The following is a 25,428-nucleotide window of genomic DNA, read 5'->3' as shown; positions in this document are numbered from 1 at the left end:
ATCACCTGAATGTGGCTGCAGCAGCATTCATAGGGATGGATGGATGGCCACTAGAACCCAAAGATAGCTTCAGAGGAGGAAAAATTTTTTGTGGAGAGGTTACAAGATGCAGTAATTTTTTTTTTTTTATTTTGAAGGAGAGGTCCCAGCATGACCCTGACCACTGGATTCCTAAAAACTTTACTGAAGTACTAGCTCTGAGTCTGAAGGATTTATCTTCCACCTCCTGGAACACTTGTCCTACAGAGGCAGGCCCCAGCCTGCTAGCCATCTCTTGTTCATCCTGCCCAGTCAGCCTGATGTCATCAATGCAGTGAACCAAGGTGATGTGCTGTAGAATCCAGAGGGTCCAGACTTCAGCCCTGGGGTGAAACTATAAGTGTATACTGCTGTCTGTTTTATTTGAACACGAACTATTTCTGATCCTCATTCCTGATTCAGATAGGAAGAAAATGGATTTGCCAAACGAATAGCCACATATCATGTACCTGAAAGCCATGTGAACCAGCTCTAGTAAAAACACTATATTAACATAGCTGCCACTTGGCTAAGCTTGAAGTAACCCAGAGCCATTCTTAGGATTCATCATGGCCAATTAATTGGAGATGCAATAGAGTCCCCACTCCTTCTCTCCAAGAGGGACACCAAATTTCACCGTCGTCTCCTAACCTTGGGATACAATACTCTTGTATTTACTACATTGGCTGGAGAGGTACCCACAGAACATGGACCCAATGTGTTAAGTACATTTATCTCAATTATATACTGAGACTTGAAAAATAACATCCAGGTACGTCTGCTGCCCCTGTGGACTCACTGTAAGCTGGACTTGGCCAGTCCTCCTTGTATTACCTGGGCTCCCACTCTGGCAGGGTCTTTGTGTATTGATGTTAACTTAAATGCCTCGTCCAATTATAGTTTTGTCCCAGTCCTCAAAATGTCTAGGTATTTCCTTTCCCCCAGTCTACATTCTTCACTCAAGTGAATGGTGATAGGTCTTGGAGAAAAGACTGGAAGAATCATACAGTATGATACTGTGATGGTGTTGCAGAGTTCTTCCCTTGGGGACCCAGTTACCTTTTCAGTCTATGGATGCCAGATTTGAAAATGGACTCAGATTCACAAACTGAGCAAGGGACAAAGACTTTTTACTGGGGCAACTGTCTTTGGCCTCTTGCTCACAAACGCTCACTGTTTATTATATACTATAACAAGCAATACCCTGGTTGGCTTCTGTCTACATTGCCTTTGGATGCCATACTCTGTTAATCATCACCATAACTCTCTCTGAACCAGGCCCCTGGGCTGCCACTCTGATCTGTCAGTCATTAGGAAGACTATGACCCCTGGCTCCATGCAGTAGAGAGCTGCCACCTGGTCTCTGTTGCTTCAGGTGCCCACCATGTCACTGCTATCGGACAGTTGGGTTCTGTGATTGCCTTTCCTACCATCAGTGCTGGCCTGCAGAGGGAAGGTCCACAGTGCTGCTGGTGCTCCACTCACCAGAACATTCCTGCTGCCTTTGGTGGGTAATGAGCTTTCCCATGGACATGATCATCAGGTGGTTCTTCCAGACTTCCATAAGATATCTGATTCAGCATGTTCACATCTCTGAGCCTCTTAATCCCTTCTTCTGCCATCTGTCACAGTGATCCAGGAGTTCCAGCCTCACTCAGTGTTGGCCATCAGTCTTTTCCAGGTGTCTAGGAGCTGCCTTAGCCGCGAGCTTGCACCATCCCCTGCAGTCCCTGCCAGTGTACAAGGCCGTATCCCTCGTATAAGCCCCAAGACAATAAACACTTCCTGACTCTGCATTGTGCCATCTCCATGATTTCGCACCCTCGCAACAATCCAGTCCCATGGGTGCTTCCCTCAACGCTGTGTCAGTATTTGCCTGCTGGGTCTTAACAGCTCTTTGGGGTCTAGCCCCTTTCCTCCCTCCTCAGGCCCAGCATGCCCCTGGCCTGGGCAATGCTGCGCTTTATCCCTGATTGTAAGCCTAGCAGTTAGGAGAGGAGATGGGAGCAGCCTCTGAAGAGGGTGGGACTGTTGCCTTAGAGAAAAGTCCTCTCCCTTGTCTTCTTGTTCTGGGATAAATTTTAGCTCTTAGTGAAGTAGAGTCAGGCATATCTGAGGGCTCAGAAATCTTGAGAAATTTATAGAATCAAAATCTTTGAGGACATATACCCAGATGATGCCATCTTACTCTCACACATACACATGTATGTATGTATGTACATGTATGTATATGATAAATCTTATAAAATTTTATGTCTATGTTGAGACAAGGTTTTCTTAATTAGACCCTGATTTGGGCATAACAGAGCTGCCTCAGTTGAGTAGTTGGCATAGTTTATGTCAGTTCAGTAAACCTCTCCAGAACACTAGCCGGTCACTAGCTAAGTCCTGCTTTGGGTGGGAAGCATCAGGCCATCGTTTCACCGCCAAGTCTGGTCATTGGTGGAGGACCGCCCCCCCAGGGCGTGCCCTTGGTTCTAGTGCTGGGGCTGAGCCAGAGGGACTCACAGCTGAAGGCTTTTGGCCAACCACACTTCTCACTTCAGCTGGGCTCAGAATCTGTCTTTCACAGAAAAGGTGTAGAAACTTGTGAAAATAAAGCACAGCCAATCAGCATGTAAGACCGACTCGTATTGTTTTTAGGGAATTATATGTTTTATGTTTGTTTTCTTGCAGGTAACCTTCCTCCTGCCTACGGAACAGCCTCAGTCAAGGCCCCCTATACAAAGCATGAGCTTCACGGGTGACTGCCTTCAGCCACCCTCACACCACATTTCACCTAAATCTTGTCAGAAATCTTGGCTCACTTTACATCTTCAACAAAATGAGCCTTCCTGCCAACATGTTATAAAAAGAGATTTTTGTCCAAACTCATAGATACAGAGAACAAGCTGTTGGTCACCAGTTGGGAGAGGGGTTGGGGGATGGGTGGCAGGGATGAAGAAACACAAATTGCCAGTTATAAAAATAGCCACAGGGATGTAATGTATAGCACAAGGAACAGACTCAACAATATCATAATAATACCATGTGTGGTGCCAGATGGGTACTAGACTTACCAGGTTATCACCTATAAGATATATAATGTCTAATCACTATGTGGTACAGCTGAAACTAATATAATATTGCATGTCAACTATAACTGAAAATAAATGTTAAAAATAATCTAAAAAATGAAATACAAAAAATGGCAAATACAAAGATTTTTGTCATTTCTCCACCTGTGACCACTGAGTGAACACCTCAAATACACACTCACTGACTGGCTTCCCAGCCCGACCAGACCAGTCTACCCCTGCGCACCTGGCAATCCTTGAACTTGTGTTCTCAAGGTGATTCTGATCCATTTATGCCGCCATCCTGTGTGTCTGGTTAGGCCCAGATGGCATTTGTCTCAGTAGGAGTCCTGCCTCAAGGAAGATGAAGTGTTTAATATGGGTCAAAGGACTGGGGTACAAATACCCTTGAGATCATGAAGAAAGAAGACCAAAGCAATTATTGTGCCCCTGGCAGTTTTATGAACAGAACCAACTACTTTGCTTCAAGACAGTTAGGTTGACTATGGGACTAACATCTTAACAAAGACTGGGCAAGGAGGATGCTTTTTAGGTGAGACTGAGTTTAATTTTATTTTGATTAGGCACTCAAAAATTAGATAATTCTGTTACATAAACACATGCTTTTGGAGGAAATAACCATTTGATATCTGTAAGTAAATGTATATGGAGGATTCATAATACTAGTGGGCAAGATCTGCTGAATCATCATGGGTCTTTAGAAAAATATTGAATGATTTATACTAAAACATTAGTTGCCCAAATACTCTTGTCCATTTTAGGACAACTTGTTCAAAACTGGAATTATGTCATTTTGTACAGTTGACATTTAAATGCCTGCTCACAGACAAATTTGGAGTAGATTTGAATTTCCCACTGACTGACTTAGAGGTTTTTTCTACTACATTGAAATGATTTCTTTTTAAACAAATTTCACTCCATTTTTCTCATTCTTCACAATACCTTTTAAGTTATTTACTTACTGCAAAATTTCATCACAAGGAGTCTATCCCTCTGAGGACCCTCACCAGGCACCCACAGAGGCTTCCAGAGTGCGAGCTGGTCTTTCCTTGTGAAAGATCACATCCTGCACTGTCTAACCCCTTGGTTTTGCTAGAAACTTCCCTGGGTGGTCACACTGCACAGTGGAGGATCGGGGAGGCAAGGGGAGAAATAAAACCTGGACAAGTTTGAGCGAGTTTCTTTAAATACTTCATGCACACCTGTGAAAAAACAGAGTCGAGCCTATCTGTGGCAACAGCTCAAAACCATAGAAACTAAAAAAAGACTTTAGTAGAAAACCAACTTTATTTAAATGTTGGAGGCAGCAGCTTTGTTTGGAGTTTTAATCCCATGCTGGTGGATGCTAATTCTGTAACTTTATACAGTTGCCTTTTTTTTGGGTACAAAGGTAGAAGGGGGGTTTTCTTTTGTGTTTTTCAGTGCAAAGTGATTCCGATCAGAAAGGCTCAAGGTTTCAGCTCCAAGTACCTGACATTTCCATCTGAATCTACTTTTTTTAAGGGGGGTGGGGAGAAGGTCTAGTTTTTCAGGAAAAGAACCTCTCTACACAATCCTGAAACTGATCTTTAGATTTACTTTTTCTTAATCAATAGAAAAAAACTTGATTGCAACTCAACACTTATCTGACTCTCGCTCAGGACTAACTGAATTTTTGGTTTTAAGAGTAGGGGATTCAGACATCATTTCAGGAATCAGAAATAATTGGCAGCAAGAGGGGGAGAACTGACATGAATTCTTGTTTTGCCTAATTTTTTCCTGGTTGACCAAGATTTGGCTTAATATTTGTGACTCAATTCCTCCAGTCTCTACAGAACAGGTTAGTGATATTTTTCATAAATACAGATATTTAAATGAATTCTCCTTATGCTCTCTGAACCGTTCCCCTAAGGGCTCAAATCTTACACGCATAAGGTGTCTCCCTCCCTCCGCTAAAGCTGTGTGATCTCTGTGAAAGTCTTAGCACCATTGTCAGCAAGACTAATATTTATTGTGTGCTTGAGGTTTCAGTGTGTATGCTTGACAACTGCAGGTTTACAGTAAAACTCTCACAGGGTGGACTCACTGATTTTTCCAAGAAATTTTGGCTGAAGGACTATGATAGCTTCAAATAATAAGAGGATGGTTTTGTGTTTACGACTACTGTCAGGAGCAAACTTCAACGGTCTACCTGTGTACTTGGTTCTTCCGCAGGAGTATATGTAATTGGGAGCTTGCACGGGTGTTTGCATCTCGGCTTTATGGAGCAGCACAGACCGGCAATTCTTCTAACAGAGAGTGAAGCAGCTGGTTCAACTGGTTGTGATTGAAATGAAAACAAGTTCACTTTCTGATGTTCCTTAATTAATTTGCTGGGACTAATTACTTGCTTGTGTGCTGGGTTCTATTTTTATTGTAATTTCAAGGACCGACCCTGGCATGTTTTTTGTTTTTGTTTTTTTAATCACCAATGTATTATTCATTTCACTAGGGAAAGTCAGTGGACAGTTTTATGCTACCGTGAGTCTGGTAGTACTTCAAGATGGTGGATTTGCTCCATGTAGAGAAGGTGATGGCAAACTCTAAATTTTTCTACCTGTAAAAATCTATTGTGTTTCAACTGATTTTTATTTGAACCTCTTTGAAAGCTGCTGTGAAAGTCAGAAGAGCTGGGTCTCGCAGAGGATGAAGGTCTGTGCTAGAGACACAGCTGAGACCTGCGTCTGTAGAGCCAGGTCCTGTTTTTCAGCACTTGAGCAGCTGCAGAGCAGTTGGCTTTCTTTGGCTCATTGCTGTTCTCATTGAGTCTAAACAACTCACTGACCATTGGAATACTCTCGTCGCGCTTCCAAACTGGCTTCTCACGGACCAGTCTAATTTGTTCATGACATGTTGAACTTGGGAGGACCTGTTAGCATTTTGGGGAATTTCAGCCTGACTCAGAACTCTGTTGATGTTTTATGTGAGTTTGTTCGGTGATGGTTGTTACATGTCATGGGATTTGTGACTAAACACACCTGGTATTCTATTTACTCTGGCAAGCTGGGGATTTTTTTTTCTTTTTCTTTTTAAAATTCCAGGATGAATTATTCATCATTACTTAGAATCTGGGTCTCTTTCATCTTCGCACTTGTACAGCACCAAGGTGAGTACTGCACAGTTTTGTAAAATTCTTGATTAACATGCTCTTGAATTTATAAAGAGACACTTTTGTTGGAGCCGTAATTGTCAGGGCAGGTGTGTATGTGCCTACACATACACAAAAAATGTAAATTAAATTTTGTTGTCAATGGCAAAATATATTAACTTTGAATAATGTTTATGTACATTCCTACTTCTTTCTTATTTAACTGAATGCAATTTGTACTACCAGGTTGCCCCGTGTGAATGGACTGGGTCTTTAAGATAATGGAAATTATTTCCCCTGAAAGGATACAGGGTAGGCGTGTGTGCAGCCCATACCTGATGACTGATTCCCATTAAGGAATTTAACTTGAGGCACAGAGTTTAAGGAATACACTTGTTTTTGCCCAAATCAGGAAATTCCATTGACATTGATGTTGGTGACGTATGTGTCAGAGGCCTTTTACAATGGCCCAAAACCTGAAAATGTAAGTGAAATTTTTAAAAAAATGTTCCCATCAGTGATACCTACTTTTGATCTGCGTAGCCTTGCCCAGGATAGGTGAAAAGCCACATATATTTATTTCTATTGTGTTTGGATTTTAGAAAAGAAAGGTGGGAAAGTCTCCATGGATTTGAAACTTTTATGACTAAAGTTCTAAAGCATCTTTCTTTGTTTTGTTCACCTGGCACATGGTTACAAGTATGAGAACAGATCTATAAGGCATGTGTACCCCTAACATTTTGCTAAGACTGGGGACATTTAAATAGTTGTAGCATGCAAACTATAGTGTGAAACTCCACAATAACGAAAGAGTCCCACTGACTCTATAATCTCCTACCCCTGCTCTAAGAAAGTACATTTTATTTGGTGAAAATAAAAGCCCAAAGTCCAGGGAGCACAGTTAGGTTTATTATGAAATCCCCAGCCCAATGCTAGCACGAGTGGTAGCTGTATTACCTCTGATGGTATTAAATAGGCATGCTGTTAATGGTTTTTAAATAATACTAATAGTTTCCAAGGTGGAAATTACTGTAGTCTAAACCCACTCCTTTTTATTAAGTACCTATTTTTTATTCAACAAGTATTTCTTAAGTATTTACAATATTAAGTATCTTTATTATTTGTATTCTTCTTAAAATTGAGAACATTTTAACTGACCATTCTTTTCTGTTTAAAATCATGCGGTAGGTAGGCTTACTCATGAAGTTTACCTCTGTGTCAGTGCAGAGAGAGCAGCTAGGGGCCTTCTTCCTGACAGGGGCCTGCTGCCTCCTCCGGGCAGAGGTGCCCCCAGGCCCAAGATGCCAGTCATTAAAATGGCTGTGATTCAGTGTGAATAGGTGCCCTTTTCACATGTGGGCATCACTTCTAAATAGTTCCTCATGGAGGATAAGTCCATGATATGATTTGATTATTTATTATTATTATTTATTATTATTAATCATTATTATTCAAGAAAGTTTATCACCTTTCAAGTTTAATAATTATAATGCTACAAAAAGGAATTGTGAAGAGATTTTTAAAAAATTCCTACCTTCTAGGAATTTTGCATTTGTAACTTCCGTGTAAATACGAATGTTCAAGAAAACCTCTTTTTGCCTACAGTTGTGACATTAAATCTATCACAATTGTAGGAAGCTGTCTGAGGAGTGCTTCTGTGACTAAGTTAGCTGCAGCACCTCCTAGAGGTGGGAATTTGGTTGGCTCCCCAGAGACTTCTGGGGCCTGGGGAGCAATGCTTGTACCTAATGACCAGGCTGGTTTTCCCTGCTTTCCTTTGACGTTAGCCCTTGGAAACAGGTTAGCTCTCCATCCAGGCAAACTACCTCCTGTTCCTTGCTCCAGAAAGAGAGAGCTTGTGCTTGGCCTGGTCCTTCTGGTCACTCCACATTCTCTCTCACATGAGCTGTCTGCTCATAAAAAGGCTTCCATCCCGGGCCAGGGGTGGCCAACCTGTCACCTCCATGGCTCAGAGCAGGAGCTTTCCCAGGGAGGTCCTCCCACCTCAGAATGGGGTGTTAGCATCTGGGTTGCAGCAACAGGCACCTCAAGAACTGAGGACAAAAGCCCCAAATGAATTTGCCACTGCCCCTGAAAAGTAACAATTAAAAAAAAAAGGAAGAAAAGAAGATGTTCTATTTTCATTCAAGAGAAGAGAGGACAGGAACAGAGAAAAGTTACATCCAAATGTAGATTATTTCGTGGAGACCATTGGACCCAGTCATCAGCAAGGTAGACCCTTGAGAAACTAATTTCTATCGCTAAACTGGGCCACCCCCTTCAGGAGTTTGGAGGAGAAACAAGCCAGGTTTCCAGAAAGGTGGTGACACAGTCAGGTGATATGAGGGGCACTGACCAGGGGGCAGGAGAGCCCCCTGAGCCTCCTCTCTAGAGAGTTCTCTGGGGCCCCACCTCCCTGGCCCAGGGTCCCTCGATGTCATTGGTAAACAAGGAGCTGGGCAAAGAGCCTTCCTGCTCACAGGGCTGGGACTTAGTCAAGGTCATTCACAGGGCAGGTACTACAAACCCTCTCCTCCCACTTTGTCCCAGGTCCAGCTGTTGTTTGTTTCCTTCTGGGATCTGGTATCTTCAATTATGTAGGGGAAGGGAGGAGGCAGTTTTTGGGAAAAGACCTGAATAGTACAATTTTTGTGATGGAAAGGAGCTTCATAGCCATAAGCCACCTTGTCTGTACGTTGTCTTCAAATTGGGATCAAGGGGACTGAGCCCTGCCAGACCCAGAGGCCCCTCTCAGGGCTCGAGAGCTCAGGCACAGGTGATTTCACAGCACCCGCCAGCCTTAACCATTGCTCTCTCCAAAGTGCTTGGAAAAACAGAAACGAGGTATGAACTGACTTCTCCTTAGGAGAAGTAGCATCACTCCCATTCTCCCTTTCCAGGGACAGAAGAAAATGCACAGTGTGCAGCTTAGGCTTAGGATAAACAAAAAGGGATTCTGACTTGCTTTTAGTTTGTAAGGCTTACCAAAAGGGACTGGCTTCAGTGCGTGAGAGGGAAGTGGCTTGCCCTGTGGAAGAGCAGTCTGCCATCTATCTAACCACCGTCTCTCTTGACAGTTCAGCCCAGGGAGCTCATGTATCCATTTTGGCAGAATGACACCAAAACCCCTAAAGTAGACGATGGAAGCTCGTCTGAGATCAAGCTGGCCATCCCCATTTTCTTCTTCGGTGTTCCTTACCGCACTGTCTATGTAAGTGGGGGAGTGGCCCATGGGGCTTTCCCTTTGTCACTAAGGAAAATAGTAAAAATACTTTCTTCCAGGGCTCCAGGAGTAGAGAAAGATTTATTGGCAGCCCAAATGACAGGCTCTGAGATATCATGAACTGATAGATCTTATGATCAAGGTAGTCAAAGGCATATTTAATGGTTAATGTTCATAGTATACAGGAGAATCAATTTCTTTTGTAGGCGATTAAACACAAGTGGGAAGCAGAGGGCCAGCATTGTGAACATTATTTCTGCTACTGGATAAGATAAAAAGATACAATGAACCACAACAGGAACAGTATCATTTTTCTTTCCCCTCTGGGGGTGTGAAAAGTTTAAGTGTCTGTTGTTCTTAGGCTTCCTACCAATTTGAAGCAGAGTCAGAGCATAGTAGAGGGATAATCAACTATCACATTAAAGTCGTTTGCTGATTTGGCCACCCTCACCGGGTCTGAGACATGCCGTAGGGTCCCGTTGTCAAACCTGCATGAAGAAATGGTGCCATTTGCTCTCGGAACTCTCCTGGGAACCTGTGTTCTCATGTTATTTTTTTGGTTCATCGGGTTTGCTGCTAGTTTAGGCCGATGCATTTTGAGAAGGTTAACAGTAACTGAACCTGTTTTTATCTTTGGCCTCACAGGGTTGGGTGTGGCATATGTAGATTGTATCATGTCCTATTGTAGTCTGGTTCCTGCCCTGGAGGAAAGCTCCAAGCACCTGTGCCTCTGGCTCTTTCTAAGTCTGAGACACCAACGTTTGATTTATAGCTCAGGGCTGAGTCCCATTAGAAAATAATTTCTTGTTCTGCTGTGTAACCAGTGGCCTTTGAATCTGCAACATCAGAGTCACCAGGGCTCTTATTAGAAATGTCACTTCTCAGACCCCACTCCGGACCTGCAGAATCGGAAACTCTAGAAGGGGAACCCAGGATTTCTGTTTTATTAAGCCCTCCAGGGGATTCTGAAGTCCACCAACGTTGGAGAATGGCTGATCTTAACTACAGAATATAATTAAAACACAACAGCCATCACCAGCTTCTTTTGCTGGTCTCTGTGTTTTAACTGCACCCAGGATCCCTTAGCAAATACATTTATCTGGCATCCTGAGATGCCTTTTATGCTCTACTCACAGGAGAGCTTTCTTAGTCCATAATAGCTGACTGTAAATTTCAGAAAGCGTTGACCCGATTTTGGAGATGAGAGAGGTATAAAGGATTTCCATTCTGGAAGCCTAGTCTTATAGACAGCTGGAACAAATGCATTTAGTTAAGCTCCTTTCTCTTCCATGTGCTGTGTGACATGCAGTCTGAGAAATTCCTGTCCTTGCAAAAGGAAGGTCTTTAATTTGGGATGGGTTTATTTGAGGGTAAATTGGTTCTAAGAGTTTCCAGCACTTTGAATGAGTAGTGCAGTCTTTTTCAAGCCTCTGTTAATCACTATTACTTGAAGACAATAGATTCTTAACATCCTTGTAGCTGGGTCTCCAGCTTCCTTTCCAAACTCCACACCCTTGCTTCTAAAATAGACTGATAGACCCTTGGCCCAGGCACTGATAACTTACTTCTGGTCCCATGTCCTTGTTAATGCCCATAGTATTAATAATCAGTATGAACATAAAAGTTAGAATATACAGAAAGTGATCTACAGGTTTTCTGTATCAACAAATTACAAGTATTTCCATGAGCATTTCTGCTGTTGAAGGCACAGGCTGAATTAGCCCCATCCACTGACACACACAGCCACAGACTCAGGCAGAGGCAGGTTGTCTACCGGCCCTGTGTCCACAGAATGTACATACTGGCTTCTGTCACAGTAAGGTTTTGTAATTTAACAAGTTTACTAAGCCATTTGCAAATCATGAAAAAATCACCACAAGATACAGTAGAACGGTTGTGACATCTGTAGAAGTCCTTTAAATGTCTTATCCAAAGCAGGATATGTTTCATCCTGAGATCTCAGTTTAATGATGAGGTATCTGATTTGTCTTTTTATGACACTTCCCACTTGTCATATAATAGAAATCAGGTCTAATATATAGAGCTCCTCAACTTTTCAATTCAACTTTTAGCTTCTCTGTTTTATTTTTCCTGCCTATTTTGCATCTCTGACTCTGGATCTTCTTTATTGACTACATTGCCCAGTCAGACACACACACTCACACAAACACACAGCTGCAGACTCACTAATACTCACACAAAACCTCATAAACACACACTCATGCACACTCTCACACATATAGTCACACAATCACACAGCCACACACTCACACTCAGACACACAACTAAGTGGCATTAGATAAATACAAATGGAGTTAGGGAAAAAACATGAAAATGAGACTGATTATTAATAAGAAGTGCAGTTGACTAAAAATTGAAAGTAAAGAAAACTAATGAGTTTAGCAGTAAACAAACTTCGGTTGAGCAATGTTCGGGAGTTCTAATTCAGCAGATGTTGTTGGGGTAGGACTCTGAAGTTGCCATGGCTTCAGATCCACTGTGCAAACCTCTCCTGTTTTTGTAGGTCAATAACAATGGAGTTGTGTCCTTCAACGTGCTAGTGAGCCAGTTCACGCCAGAGTCCTTCCCCTTGACAGATGGGCGGGCCTTCATTGCTCCATTTTGGGCAGATGTGCACAATGGAATTCGAGGCGAGATCTATTACAGAGAGACCATGGACCCTGTCATCTTGAAAAGAGCCACCAAGGACATCAGGAAGTACTTCAAAGACATGGCAACCTTCTCTGCCACCTGGGTTTTCATTGTGACCTGGGAGGAAGTCACATTTTATGGAGGGAGCAGCACAACACCTGTAATAATTCACATTTTCTGTTTCCATTTTATATCCTAATATCTAATTATTGTCTGTCTTCGTTACTGTGAAGGAGTCTAATTGTTAGAGCTGAGGATGATCCATTTCCTTGAGTTAAACTAATGAGTCTTGCCACCCATTTTCCAGGAAAGGAAGTGAGATATGATACTTAGGCAGTCCAGTCAGCCATAATATTTCAGAAGATCTCTGACCCCTATCACTGATCGCTACAAATGTGCAAACAGAACCCAGCCACAATTTTCTTTCAGTAGGTAGCACTTCAGTTTTGCAAGAGAGTGGTCCAGGCACTGAAGCCTGATTCAGGCCATGTGGGTAGGGACCCATCAGGGATCCAGAGGTCCTTTTATCTTGCCAGAGGCACAAATGCCTCCCTCATCAGCTAATTTCCCTTTTTTGTCTTTTTTCACAAAACCTGGTAGGACGAGGAAAATAGGGTACTGGCTTTGGGAGCAAATGACCTGACTCAATTTATTATGTTATGACCTTTTTTAATTATGACTGGGCCTGCAATTCCTATTTGATGCTAATTGGAATGGACAGTTAAAGCATTTCATGAATAAGGTTTTAACATCTGCTCCAAAATCCCAAATGAGCAGTCAAATAAAAGTCAAATAAGAAAGATTATCACAGGCATTATAGCAGAGATAATCAACTTTCCACATAAAGGATCAGAGCATACTTTTCACGAAAGCCTGTGGCTTGTTTGGTTGACTTTGGCAGTGGAGATTTTTGAAGTAGCAGATGCATCTTCATCTGTATAATTTCCAATAAGCAAAGACACTCAAAAACCTGCCCTCTGCTTTCCTAGGATTATTTCCAATCCCATCTGTTTCCGAATTTCCTTGGCAATGAGTTGGCTGCTTGGGGGTGGAACAGAAACTGGAGCTAGAGACCGAGGTGGAAAGTGCTGGGCTGGCACTTGTGTTTCAGCACCTCCTGACCAGAGCATCAAGATGCACCTGATCGCTGGGGGGATCTGGAAAACAGAGACACAGTTTAAACAGGAGATGCCCTGGCTGGAAATAACCTCTAAAGAAGAGTCCATTTTCCTCTGTCATGCTGTGGCTTGCTAACGACTCCTTGGGTGATGTTTTTTGTCCTGTAAGCCTCATACTTACAGCATTAGAATGTCATATGCCAGCAATTGATAAATTTTAGTGTCTGTGGGGGAACAAAGACAAGAAATGCCCATCAAATCCTGACCATCAATTTTTCAAAAAACTTCCACTGGCAATAAAAATGGCAAGATAATTTAGATACTTTCTGGTTTGTAATTTGAAGTAAATTTCTGGACTAAGTGAGAACTGTTTCAGCAAGGATGAATGAGGTAAAATCTGAATGTTCTGAGCTACTTGGAAAAAAACATAATACAGTCCCCGTCCCCACAATTGCAGAACTGTCTGTCCATCCTATTTTGAAATTGACCACCTCTTCCATCTCCTCATTATCCCAGGTTCCCCCTTCTCTATAGGAATCCATGTATCATCAAGCCAACTAAACACTGGGCATGAGAGGTCTTTAAGAGACAGGGACTCATGGATACCCAATAGAAGGGGGAGGGGAAGGAGAAGGAGAAGGAAACATACTTACTTTAAGGAAGGAAAAGTAATATTTATTGAAGGCTCACTACGAGCCCAGCTCTATGATAGGCTACGTTTGCATATCATATAAGCCCTCACAAGAATGTTCCATAATAACTACTCTCTCCACTCAAGGTGCAGGACCAGGCCCAGAGAGGTTAAACAACTTGCCCAAGTGGCAAGAAAAGAGATTTGAACTTCAGAGAAAGCAGAGCAGGGTTCAAACTGGTCTTCTAACTCTGAATCCTGAAGTTTTTCCTCCAGGAATATTAGAAGTCCTCTGGAGTATAAGAGGGTTTTTAAGAATTTGAAAACATAGTTTCACAAAAAGAGATCTTGGATTAGTCTCAAAACTAATGGTGAAGAGATGTGTATGTGTGTGGGAGGGCCAGAGAGCCTCTGAGTGCCGTTTGGATGGCTGGTTGGTTTTGAGGTGACTTTTGGAGTCAGAAATGGCTTGCTCTCAAGACTTGCTTGAACCAAAGATATTTCCAACTTCATTTCAGGAGAAGGAATTCACCTTCTGAAAAAGAATCCTGGTCTAAAGGAGGGTTCAGCTTTAGTCCTTGTGTGACCTTGACTTTGTGCCTGTCTCTTGAACCTGACCCTGCAGTGACCTTACAACGATCCTGAGCTCACTCATTTCTTTGTCCCACTTTCCTTTTTGGTAGAGCAGAGCCAAAGCATGGAGGCATATATCTGGGTGACTCTATCACAGACACCATCAGCTATGGCAACCACAGAGCTTGAGGAAGAAGTCCTCATTTACAAAGGGCTTTTCTCTCCTTGCACCTTGTCTCCCTCCCTGGGAACTCTAGGATGGGCGATTTGGGGCTTCCAAGATCCTCTACCCAAGTCTGATTACACAGGATAAGGATTTGGGTCTTTCTCTGCATCTGACAGAATGTTAACCAGGATAGTATCCAGTAGCTGAGGAAACGCAAGGTTTGAGTGGAAAAGGTCAAAGCAGCCTCTCCTTTTAATTCTATTTTTACTTTAATTTCCTGGAAACATGTGTCAAGGGGTAGGGATGAGCAAAGGGAGATAGGAAAGGACAGCGTTTGCTACTGCTTGTTTCCAGGACTGTTTGCAAGGCTTGTCTGAATGTGTATAACATCTCTGTCTTAAACAGTTTAACACTGAGACAGCATGTAAGGACAGTGTGGTAAGAGATGGACTGGAGCTCTGGCTCCACTCCCGTTATCCGTTTCTGGGACATTGTGAGATGCAGCAATTCATTTCCCTGAGCTTTCACTTTTTCAAGCTGTAAGATGGGACTGCCCCCCCTCCCCCAAATTGCCCAACTTTGCATTGGTATGAGGTACAGATGAGTGTTGAGAATCTTGCAGATATAAAGTGATGCAATTAAGGAGCAATTTTCCCCCCATAAAATGCTCTATAAAATCACTTTCCAAGTACCATTTTAAAAAGGGGAGACATCTCACCCGGATCACCAGTGTTTTCTGGGAAGTGAGAGACGCAGTCCATACCACTACTTCAGTCTCTGTGCGCCTCCCACTTGCCATTCAATCTGCTGCGGGAACAGGTGCTTGCAGCCTTTTCCCTGCCGGGAGATTTCCTTTAGTTTATTCCAATGCCGCCATCTATAGGTGCTTGCGCACACCACAAGCTGAGCCGACCTCTGAATTTTGTCGAGTTCAAGTCAGAAGTGGAAGAGCTGCGCTGCTGAGTCAGCCTCTGGGGTACCCTCAGGCCATTTTTCTTTTAGGTGCTCTACTGCACACATCTTGCTTTTCCCACTGGAGGCGAGAACAAATCCCGAGAGGAGGCTGAGTGTGAGCGCTGGGGGAGCAGCAGCTCCGGCCGCCCGGGGCAGGGAGGGTGCAGACTGCAGGGAGCCGCAGTGCTGAGAGGAGCTCCTGGGGAGAGCGGGTCTGAGCCCAGCCTTCCCGTCCTGCAGGTGAACACCTTCCAGGCTGTCCTGGTGTCTGATGGCTCCTATACATTCACACTCTTCAATTATTATGAAATCAACTGGACCACTGGGACGGCCAGTGGCGGCGATCCCCTGACGGGCCTTGGGGGAGTGATGGCACAGGTAGGTGGTTCCCACGTTCTGAAGAGGGGCCTCTGCTTATATGCTTCCCCGCCACCCACAGCCTTTAGCCAGGTAGACTGAGAGGCTGGTGCTGCCCGTCTGGGATACCTTGATCTGGGTGCAGCAGGAACCAGGCAGGCCTTTCTCACCCGAAAGGCCTGCAACTGCAGGGTCCCTTGATTTCTGGGGTGCTAGATCCTGAAAATATTTGGGCAAGTTAACACAGCGGGGGTAGTGTTCGTGCTCAAAAGTCCTGTCTTCCTTTTGTGCTCCAGGCAGGATTTAATGGTGGAAACCTCACCAATTTCTTCAGCCTCCCAGGGTCAAGAACCCCGGATATTGTGAATATCCAGGAGACCACAAACGTCAATGTTCCAGGCCGCTGGGCATTTAAAGTGGACGGGAAAGAAATTGACCCAGCCAATGGCTGCACGTCCAGAGGTAAAGGAGTTCCTCTTCTCTATAGCAAAGCAGAGTTCGTCCAGTTGAGACGGAAAGGCAGGCTTTGAAGCCCCCGGAGCAGACACGTGTCAAGGCCATACAGTTTTGACATCTCTCAGCTGGGTAATGGAAGTCAAGGTAATGTTAGCATGCACATTTATCAGACCAACAACTAAAACCCTGCGTTTACTATACTGCGCCTTATGAAGTTCTTGCCTCGGGTGTGAACACAGTTCCCCGTTTGCAACAACTGCAAAGGAGACAGGGATCTTGGATGATTTCTCAACCAGAGGGACAGAAGGGAGCCCTTCTGTTTAACATCATCATTGTTGTCATTTCCCTCCTTTAATTTTTTTTTCTCATCTTTACTCCTGCTTTACTTCTGCCACCGGCACTTTGTAGATACAAGAGTGGGTGAACTTGGAATGTTGCCTGGCCTCCACAAGAGTAAATCAGTGTTAGACCATACAATTAGAAAGAAAGAAAAAAAGTGTCATAGTCTTTAGGGTAGCTCTGCCTAAAATCCTCCCAGCAGCAGCAAAAGCTGCAGGAGTTTGGGGAGGATCAAGGGTGGACTAAGGGCTGTGTGAACAAATGCAGTTGGACCTCAGCGGGCTCCCTTTACATCAACATCCCAAGTTTGGGGTCCTTTCTGAACGATCAGAACCTCTTGGATGTGCAAAAAGCCCAGGGGTCTCTCACAGCAACAGCCAGGTTTCCAGGTACCTGCTTCCTATGTGTACAAAAGTATTCTGGAAACAGGATTTCAGTTAATATTTCTGCTTCTAGGAGTGGAGACTAGAATTAGTAAAGCACCCACCCACTCATCCGTTTAGCCATCCAGCCATTGCATGTTTCCGAGAACAGTTTGAGCCCCATGAGGTGCTAGTCGTGCTGTTAGGTCTGAGGGGGAAGGCGCTGTCGCCTCCCCTGAAGCACGGTGGGGGAGATGAGTGCCACAGAAACAGTGAGGGTTCGGTTTAGGGCACAGTGTGGTAGACATGAGTGCAGAGCACTGCAGAAGGGCAGAGGGTAGCTCTGGGGAGGAGCTACCAGATCTGTAAAAATGTTTTGGATTGGGATGAAGGTTTCGGGGAGTCTCTTGCCTCCTTAGATAGAAAGCCTGGTTTGGTGACCTGCATGTCTTGGCAACCCCAGGGTCTCAGGTTTTTCTTTTGGCTCAGCTTCAAGTTGTATAATATGCAGAAAAGCCATGTTCACCTGGTCTGGAGCCCCCACGCCCTAGGCCCCGAGTCCCTGCATTGTGATCAGGCTCATGATACCTCTGCCTTTGCTGTAGGAGAAGGTCATTTGTGAAGGGGATCTGCCTGGACCTCTTGGCCCTGCAGACACTGTGAAGTCCTCCCTGTTCAGAATAGCAAATATCTTAGAGTGAGGCTGGTATTGAACAAGACTAAAAAGAATCTAGCTCCCAAGCTCACCAGGATTTTAGAGATTGAACCCTCCTCCCTTACAGGGGGTAACTATAGCTTCACTCAGGTCTTGTGAAAAATTCCAAACCAACACGCCATTCTCTCTCTTCACTTTATGGCTTGGACTGGAGATCCACCCAGCACCTCCCCTACCCCTTGTCCAAGTGTCACCATGCTGACTGGCTGTGGCTGTGCAGCCCAAGTGACCAGAGACAGCCTCTCAGCTAGGTTTTGGGCGGGAGTCAAATGCCATGCTAATGGGAACATTGGCTTGCAGAGCTGTGTGTTGATTAGATGCCAGCTGTGTACAGAGTCCTCACTTTGACTTCATTCTTTCCCTCCTGAATTATAGGGTTGGGTTTTACATACAGGACAAAATTCATTATCCTTACACAGACTACTCTGTATTTTTATGTGCCCCTGGACATACATCGATCTAACGAGACTGGGATTTGGCCTGGGTGATAGCAGATCTGGTTTATTATATCATCATTTTGTAAAGAAAATTATCTGAGAGAGTCTACCTTTTTGTCCCAACCTCCTCTATTCAAAGGCATTTGCCTCTCATTTATTGAATTCTGAAAAAGCAGTGACTGGAAATTACACTGAGAGGAGGCTGTTACAATATACGCAGTTGGGACCAGGGCCAAAGTGTGCCGAGGTTTGAGGGGCGTTTTTCAGTGCTGATGCATATGACCTACTGGGAATGTGAATAAATCTATTATCCCATTTTGGGGCCCTGTGCTCACCAAGTATGAAACCTAATTGCCTGCTGAGATACAATTATTCCTATTGGACAGAAAGAGAAAGGACTTTTGGGAGCAACCCTGCCTTCAGCTGGGGTTAACCTTGCAGCTTTGTGCTATTCACTGGGTCAGGGGTGTCAAACTCATTTTCACTGGGAGCCACATCAGCCTCGTGGTTGCCTTCAAAGGGCCAAATGTAATTTTAGGACTGTATAACTGTAACTACTCCCTAACTAGGGGCAAGGAGCTTGGCACTGCCGCCAGGTAGAAACAAGGTGCCAGGCCAGATAAAACAAGATAGAGGGCCAGATTCGGCCCACGGGCCTTGTGTTTGCCAGCTGTGCACTGGGTAGTCAGTTTTATAAAAACATGAGAGATCTTTTCAAACTACAGTTTCAAACTGTAGCTACTCCTGGTCTATTATTTACATATCTTAATGTTGTGTGTTTGATACTTTCCTTTTCAGAGATTCTCACTTTACAAATGCCCCACCTCTATCAGTGGGCACCAGCTTTGTAGAGCATCACTGTGCCCCCTGATGCAAGGCTGAGGAAGGAACGCTGTCCACATTTATGGGCTAGAGAACCGAGACTGATGGAAACCAAGTCAGAAGTCACAGCAGTCATCTGCAGAGCTGTGACCATTACCCAGTCCTCTTGACTCCGACCCCCAGCCAGGGGCCATCACAGCTCTCAGCCCTGAGTTCTCCTAGTGCCATGGAAGGTTGATATTAACAACTGGCAAATTTCAAAAATTTTGATGGGGAAGATCATTTATTTAGGGAAATGGCTTTAAAGACTGATTGTCTACCCAATAAATAGTAGTTGAATACTTAAAAAATGAGCACATCCCTTAAAACCACATCCTTGCCTCCAAGTTGTTCTCCTGTCAAGAATTTCTGTCCAGCAGATGAGGGGAGAAAAGTGTGAGGCTTTGCCAGGGCCTAGAGTGAGAGGAAAGACAAGTTGTACAGACATAGGTTTTGTTTAAGCAGCGTCTGCAGGATTTGTGAACCCTGGAAGGTGCCAAGCCAGAGGTCAACCCTTCCTAGCGTCTTCCCAGAAAGACTGGGATTTCGATTTGTACATCTGACCCCTGATTCATGCTATTGACCTTTTCAGCCATACACTGGTCCCCCAACAAATGTTTGTTGAGTGAGTAGATGGATGAACAAGTGAACAGTGTTGCTGAATTACCTGGATAAGCCGAGCCTTCTGTGGGATTACTCTTCCTCTTATTGCTGAAAGGAAAGCTATAACTCCTGTGTGTCATAGCATTTCCCATAGATTAATACAATGTGTCTTTTCTTGAATAAGAGTGTGCTCACCCGCCCATGGAAAAGATCATGCCAAGAGCTTAAGCTGGATTCAGACAGACTCACTTGGAATCCTGACTTTACCACTGAGTTGCTCAGTGATCTTGGATGAGTTGCTTGAATTCTTTTAAGCCTCAGTTCCCCACTTGTCAAGTGAGGGTGACAATACTTACCTAGGTTCCTTTGTGGATTAAATGGTATAGCGCAGGTCAAACGTTTAGCCCAATGCCTGGCACAGAGGTAAGTGCTCAGTAAATGTTGGCTCTAATGTCATTATTCCCCAGGACAGTTCCTTCGGCGAGGGGAGGTGTTTTGGGAAGACCTGAACTGTACCATCAAGTGCCGCTGTTTGGATTTCAACAATGAGATCTATTGCCAGGAAGCTTCTTGTAGTCCCTTCGAAATATGCGATCCCAAAGGCAAATTCTTCTACTGCAGCCCCGTGGAGACCAGTACATGCGTAGTGTTTGGAGAGCCACACTATCACACTTTCGATGGCTTCCTCTTCCACTTCCAAGGCTCTTGTGCCTACCTGTTGGCCCGGCAGTGTTTGCAGACTTCCAGCCTCCCCTTCTTCAGTGTGGAGGCCAAGAATGAACACCGGGGTGGGTCAGCTGTCTCCTGGGTGAAGGAGCTCTCTGTGGAGGTGAATGGCTACAAGATTCTCATTCCAAAAGGAAGCTACGGAAAAGTCAAGGTGAGACACCCTCTGTTCTTCATAGGGAGATGGAGAAGATATTTGCTATTTGTACCAAAGAGACGCATGGCTCTTCCTGCCTTGCAAATACCCTGTGAAATTCTCTACTAAGCTAAGTTTTATTTGTATTAGAGCTAACCTAAGCTCCCTCTTTAACATGTCTGTCTCTGCTGTTTATCCTAAAGCACAATTTACATTCCTGGTTCCCTCATAAGCACTGGTATATTCACACACACACAGACACACAAAAGTTCAAGCTCAGCAGTACCTGGGAAGAGAGGTAAGTTCAGTTCCTCAGTACAGGCTTTGACGAACGACTCTCACCTCCCCATCCTGTCTTCCCAAGAGGTGCTGCTGCTTCATTCTCAGGGAAGCCTCCCAGTTGATTGGTGCCTTCTGAGGCACTGCCTGAGTAAGCACCTGCACGGAGGGCTTGATGACGCTATAGAGAAGTCTGGGTAGGAAAGTCCCTGAAAGCTTTGCCCAAACATCCCTTTTACAGATCCCTCACTCCTATCTGCAAGAAGAGAAAAGGCCATGGTTGTCTGCTGGTCTGTTCAGCACATGCAAATAATCCTTGTCACTGTCCACCTGAATTTCAAGCAGGTGCATTGGCCAAAGAGGCAAAGTGAAAAGCCACTAGCAATTACTCAACATGTGGAGGCTTCAGCTTTCATAATGTTAATGAAGACCTATTACAACCATGTATTTATTCAAGCACTAATAACGAAGACCCCAAGCGGTTGTTTGATGTGAGCCGTACAATCCAATGGAGATCATCACAGAGATTACAGAGCAGAACTTAATCTGATGCAGGGAGTTCTTTCTTTTTTAAAATGTGTTGTAGTTTTAATTGATACAGCATGTTGTTCATCAAGAGGCAGGATCGAGGAACTAATTCCACATTTTCTGGTTCTGCCCTTCCTAGGTCTTTGGAGCTAGTCTATGTTGTAATTAGAAAAATGAGCTATCACTGTGGTTGCTATTTGGTTAGTCTCCCTAGGGACAGTTCTCTATTTCAAATCGAAGGTAAGAGTTTGGGGACAGAAGTTTGGAGACTTTCCTCTTTAAATTTATATCGTGCTGTTGGGCACAATACTTACCCCTGTGGATAGATGGTAATATTTTCAAGCTAAAAAAATTTTCACTAGCTTTCCCTTACTTCCTGCATTGTGGGGTAATGTGTATAATATCTGCAGTTGAAAAAGAAAGCTTCATGCTTTATTCCTACTTTCCATTGTGATGAAAATTCTCTTTCAGACTTTTAGTTTTTGAAGGAAAGGGGCATTGACATTCCTTTTAGGCCCTGCAGCTCTGCTAATTTTATGTAGCTCGTTTCCATCTTCCAAGTTTAGGGCATCAATTCCTCAATTTTCTGTAGCAAGAGGGAGAAGTGGATGTGAATGTAAATGTATCAGAAAGAAAAGGTTCTGTGACTCCAGCTGCAAGCTGACAATGGCTTCCTTTTCCTTTTGCCAAATGGCTTCCAAGTTTCTCTGAATAAACCTCCTCTTCTGGGGATGGGGTAGGTGGAGGATGACAGAGCTCCCACCCAGGGTGAAGTGAGGAAAAGGCATGGGATGGGAAGCAAGAGAGAGTCTGATATGCCTGCAAGACAACTGACTTCTTCAGATGTGCTGGACCAGGCTGGGAATGTCCTTGCAAACTAGAAATTTCCTGTCTCCACATGCTGAGCTCAGGAGTTGGGTTCCACACAGAGATTTCCCCCTTTGAACTATTTCACTCGACAAAATAAACAAAATAAGCCAGCTAAAATCCATGTATAATAAACATGGCCTTGTAGCCAATACTTGTCAGTTCTCCTATTTCTCCCCCAGATAAACCTGGGGAGTTTCTGTACTCCAGTGAAAAGTGCTGAGGCCAAGCAGCTTGCAGTGATGAGGAGCTCAGACTCTGGGGTCAGAGTTGCTCTATCTCTGTGCACCACTGCCAGCTGCGTGGCCTTTTGGAGCTTTATTTTCTCCATTTGTGAAATGGGTAACAGCATCAAGGAGGCAGGGCTCTGGAGTTGTAGCTGGCTGCCTCTACTCAGTCCTGGGAGAGAGGGAGCAGGGAGCAGTGGAGGGCACAGTACAGAAGCCCAGCTAGTGAGAGGCAGGCAGGCCCTGCTACCCATGTCACGCAAGCCTGAACCTTAATTTCTCCACCTGCGGAAGATGGAGATGGCTAGAACATAGAGAGAGGAAGGGGAGCACAGGGGCGAGATTCATCCACCATAGTTAATCAAGAGTGAAGGGCAGACTGGAGGAAGGAAATGAGATTCGTGTGTGGGGGTAAGAGCTGTCTGGGAGCTCCTGCTCTGAGCACTGCCAGCTACAAACACAGGCACTCTGTAATTCGTGGTTTAAACGGAGACGTGTGAAAGTGAAAGGAGATACAACGGATTGAGGCCAGGAAAAAAGCTATCAACTGGCAATACCAGTGCCTACAGTTGCCCAGGGATAAAGTCAGTCTTAGTGGGACAAGATCCAATATAGAGAAACTTGAGGGACTGCGCAATATCCAGAGACAGTCTGCCCGTGGCTGCTGCTCCAAGACACATAGCAGAAGCTTAAGTGAGAGAAGAGCATTTAGTAGGGGATGTACAGTTGACTCCTGGACAATGTGGGGGTTAGGAGTGCTGACCTCCTGTGCAATCAAAAATCCACATATAACTTTTGAGCCCCCCAAAATGTAACTACCAATAGCCTATTGTTGTCTGCAAGTCTTACCAATAACATTAACATATATTTTATATGTTATATGTATTATGTACTGTATTTTTACACTAAAGTAAGCTAGAGAAAAGATTAAGAAAATCATAAGAAAGAAAAAGTATATTTACAGCACCTACTGAAAAAAATGTGCATATAGGTCGATCCACACAATTCAAACCCGGTGCTGTTCAAGGGTCAGCTGTCCTTGGGATTAACAATTATACCAATATTGGAGAAGATTTCACTGTTTACATCTCAGCTTAGGACAATATGTAGTTACCATCCAGAACTCTTACTAGTTGGCCTTCAACTCCTAGGTTATTCTCTCTACATCTAGCTCTCTGTTGTTGGATGGCTTATTTCTTTTTTTAATTGAATTTATTGGGGTGATGTCGGTTAATAAAATTAGATAGATTTTAAGTGTGCAGTTCTATAATACATCATCTGTGTATTGTACTGTGTGTTCACCACACAAATCAAGTCTTCCATCACCATTAATCCTCCCTTTGCCCTTTTCTACCTTCCCCCACCCACCCTTTCCTTCTGCTCATCACCATACTGTTGTGTGTGTCTGTAAGGTTTTTTAATCCCTTCATCTTTTTCATGCAGCCCCCGAACACCCCTCCCCTCAACAGTTGTAAGTCTGTTGTCTATATCCATGAGTCTGTTTCTATTTTGTTTGTTAGTTTATTTTGTTCATTAGATTCCACATATATAAGTGAGATCATATGGTATTTTTCTTTCTCTGGCTGGCTTATTTCATTTAGCATAATACTCTCCAGGTTTATCCCTGCTGTCGCAAAAGGTAAGAGTTCCTTCTTTTTTATTGTCATATAGTATTTCATTGTGTAAATGTACCGATTTTTTATCCGCTCATCTACTGACGGGCACTTGAATGGTTTATAGTCTTACCTATTATAAATGACGCTGCTATGAACATAGGGGTGCATATATTTTTTTGAATTGGCGTTTCAGGATTCTTAGGGTATATTCCCAGAAGTGGTATTGCTGGGTCAAACAGCAGATCCATTTTTAATTTTTCAAGGAAACTCCACATTGTTTTCCACAGTGGCTGCACCAGTCTGCATTCCCACCAACAGTATATGAGGGCTCCCTTTTCTTCACATCCTTACCAGCACTTGCTGTTTGTTGATTTACTGATGATAGCCATTCTCACAGATGAGAGATGATATCTCATTGTGGTATTAATTTACATTTCTCTGATGATTAGTGACATTGAGCATTTTTTCATATGTGTATTGGCCATCGGTATGTATTCTTTGGACCAGTGTCTATTCAGGTCCTCTACCTGTTTTTAAATTGGATTGTTTGGTTTTGGTGTTAAATTTCATATATTCCTTATAAATTTTGGATATTTGCCCCTTATCACATGTATCATTGGTGAACATGTTCTCCCATTCAGTGGGTTGTGTTTTCATTTTGTTGATGGTTTTCTTTGCTGCGCAAAAGCTTTTTAGTTTGATGCAGCCCCTTTTTTTGTTTGTTTCCCTCGCCTGAAGAGACATATCAGAAAAAATATTGCTACGAGAAACTTCTGAGATTTTGCTGCCTATGTTTTCTTCTTGAATTTTTACGGTTTTGAGTCTTACATTAAAGTACTTAATACATTTTGAGTTTATACGTGTGTATGGTGTAAGAAGGTCTAGTTTCATTTTTTGCATGTATTTGTCCTATTTTCCCAGCACCACTTATTCAATAGATTATCTTTACCTCATTGTATGCTCTTGCCTCTTTTGTCAAATATTAACTGAACATAAAGGTGTGGGTTTACTTCTGTGCTATTCTGTTCCATTGATCTATGTGTCTGTTTTTATGCCAGTACCAGGCTGTTTTGATTACTATGATTTGTAGAGTCATTTAATATCAGGTAGAATGTTTTCTCCAACTTTGCTCCTATGTCCCAAAATTGCTGTGGCTATTTGGGGTCTTTTGTGTTTCCAAATAAAGTGTTGGAATGTTTGTTCTAGTTCTGGGGAATATGCCATTGGTATTTTAATAGGAATTGCATTGAATCTATAGATTGCTTTGGGTAGTATGGACATTTTAATGATGTTAATTCTTCTTATCCATGTATGTGGTATATGCTTATTTGTATCTTCAATTTTTTTCCTCCATGTCTTATAATTTTCCAAGTACAGTTTTTTACATCTTTGGTTAAGTTT

At 43.5% G+C, this 25,428-nt stretch overlaps 1 protein-coding gene across 1 annotated transcript in view; it reads left to right on the top strand.

Moving 5' to 3' along the window:
• LOC112301902 (tubulin-specific chaperone cofactor E-like protein) overlaps positions 1-25,428 on the top strand; it is a 199,192-nt gene that overhangs the window by 82,735 nt on the left and 91,029 nt on the right. The window contains exons 8-13 of the mRNA XM_045192705.3: positions 6,155-6,219; positions 9,279-9,412; positions 11,949-12,236; positions 15,759-15,896; positions 16,172-16,337; positions 20,116-20,528. Coding sequence (XP_045048640.1) covers positions 6,155-6,219; positions 9,279-9,412; positions 11,949-12,236; positions 15,759-15,896; positions 16,172-16,337; positions 20,116-20,528 — 1,204 coding nt within the window. The remainder of the gene's footprint in view (positions 1-6,154; positions 6,220-9,278; positions 9,413-11,948; positions 12,237-15,758; positions 15,897-16,171; positions 16,338-20,115; positions 20,529-25,428) is intronic.

The sequence above is a fragment of the Desmodus rotundus genome, chromosome 7 (assembly GCF_022682495.2).
Source record: "Desmodus rotundus isolate HL8 chromosome 7, HLdesRot8A.1, whole genome shotgun sequence".
Lineage (NCBI taxonomy): Eukaryota > Metazoa > Chordata > Mammalia > Chiroptera > Phyllostomidae > Desmodus > Desmodus rotundus.
Note: the sequence above shows the minus strand (reverse complement) of the source record. Positions and strands in the feature narration are given on the sequence as shown.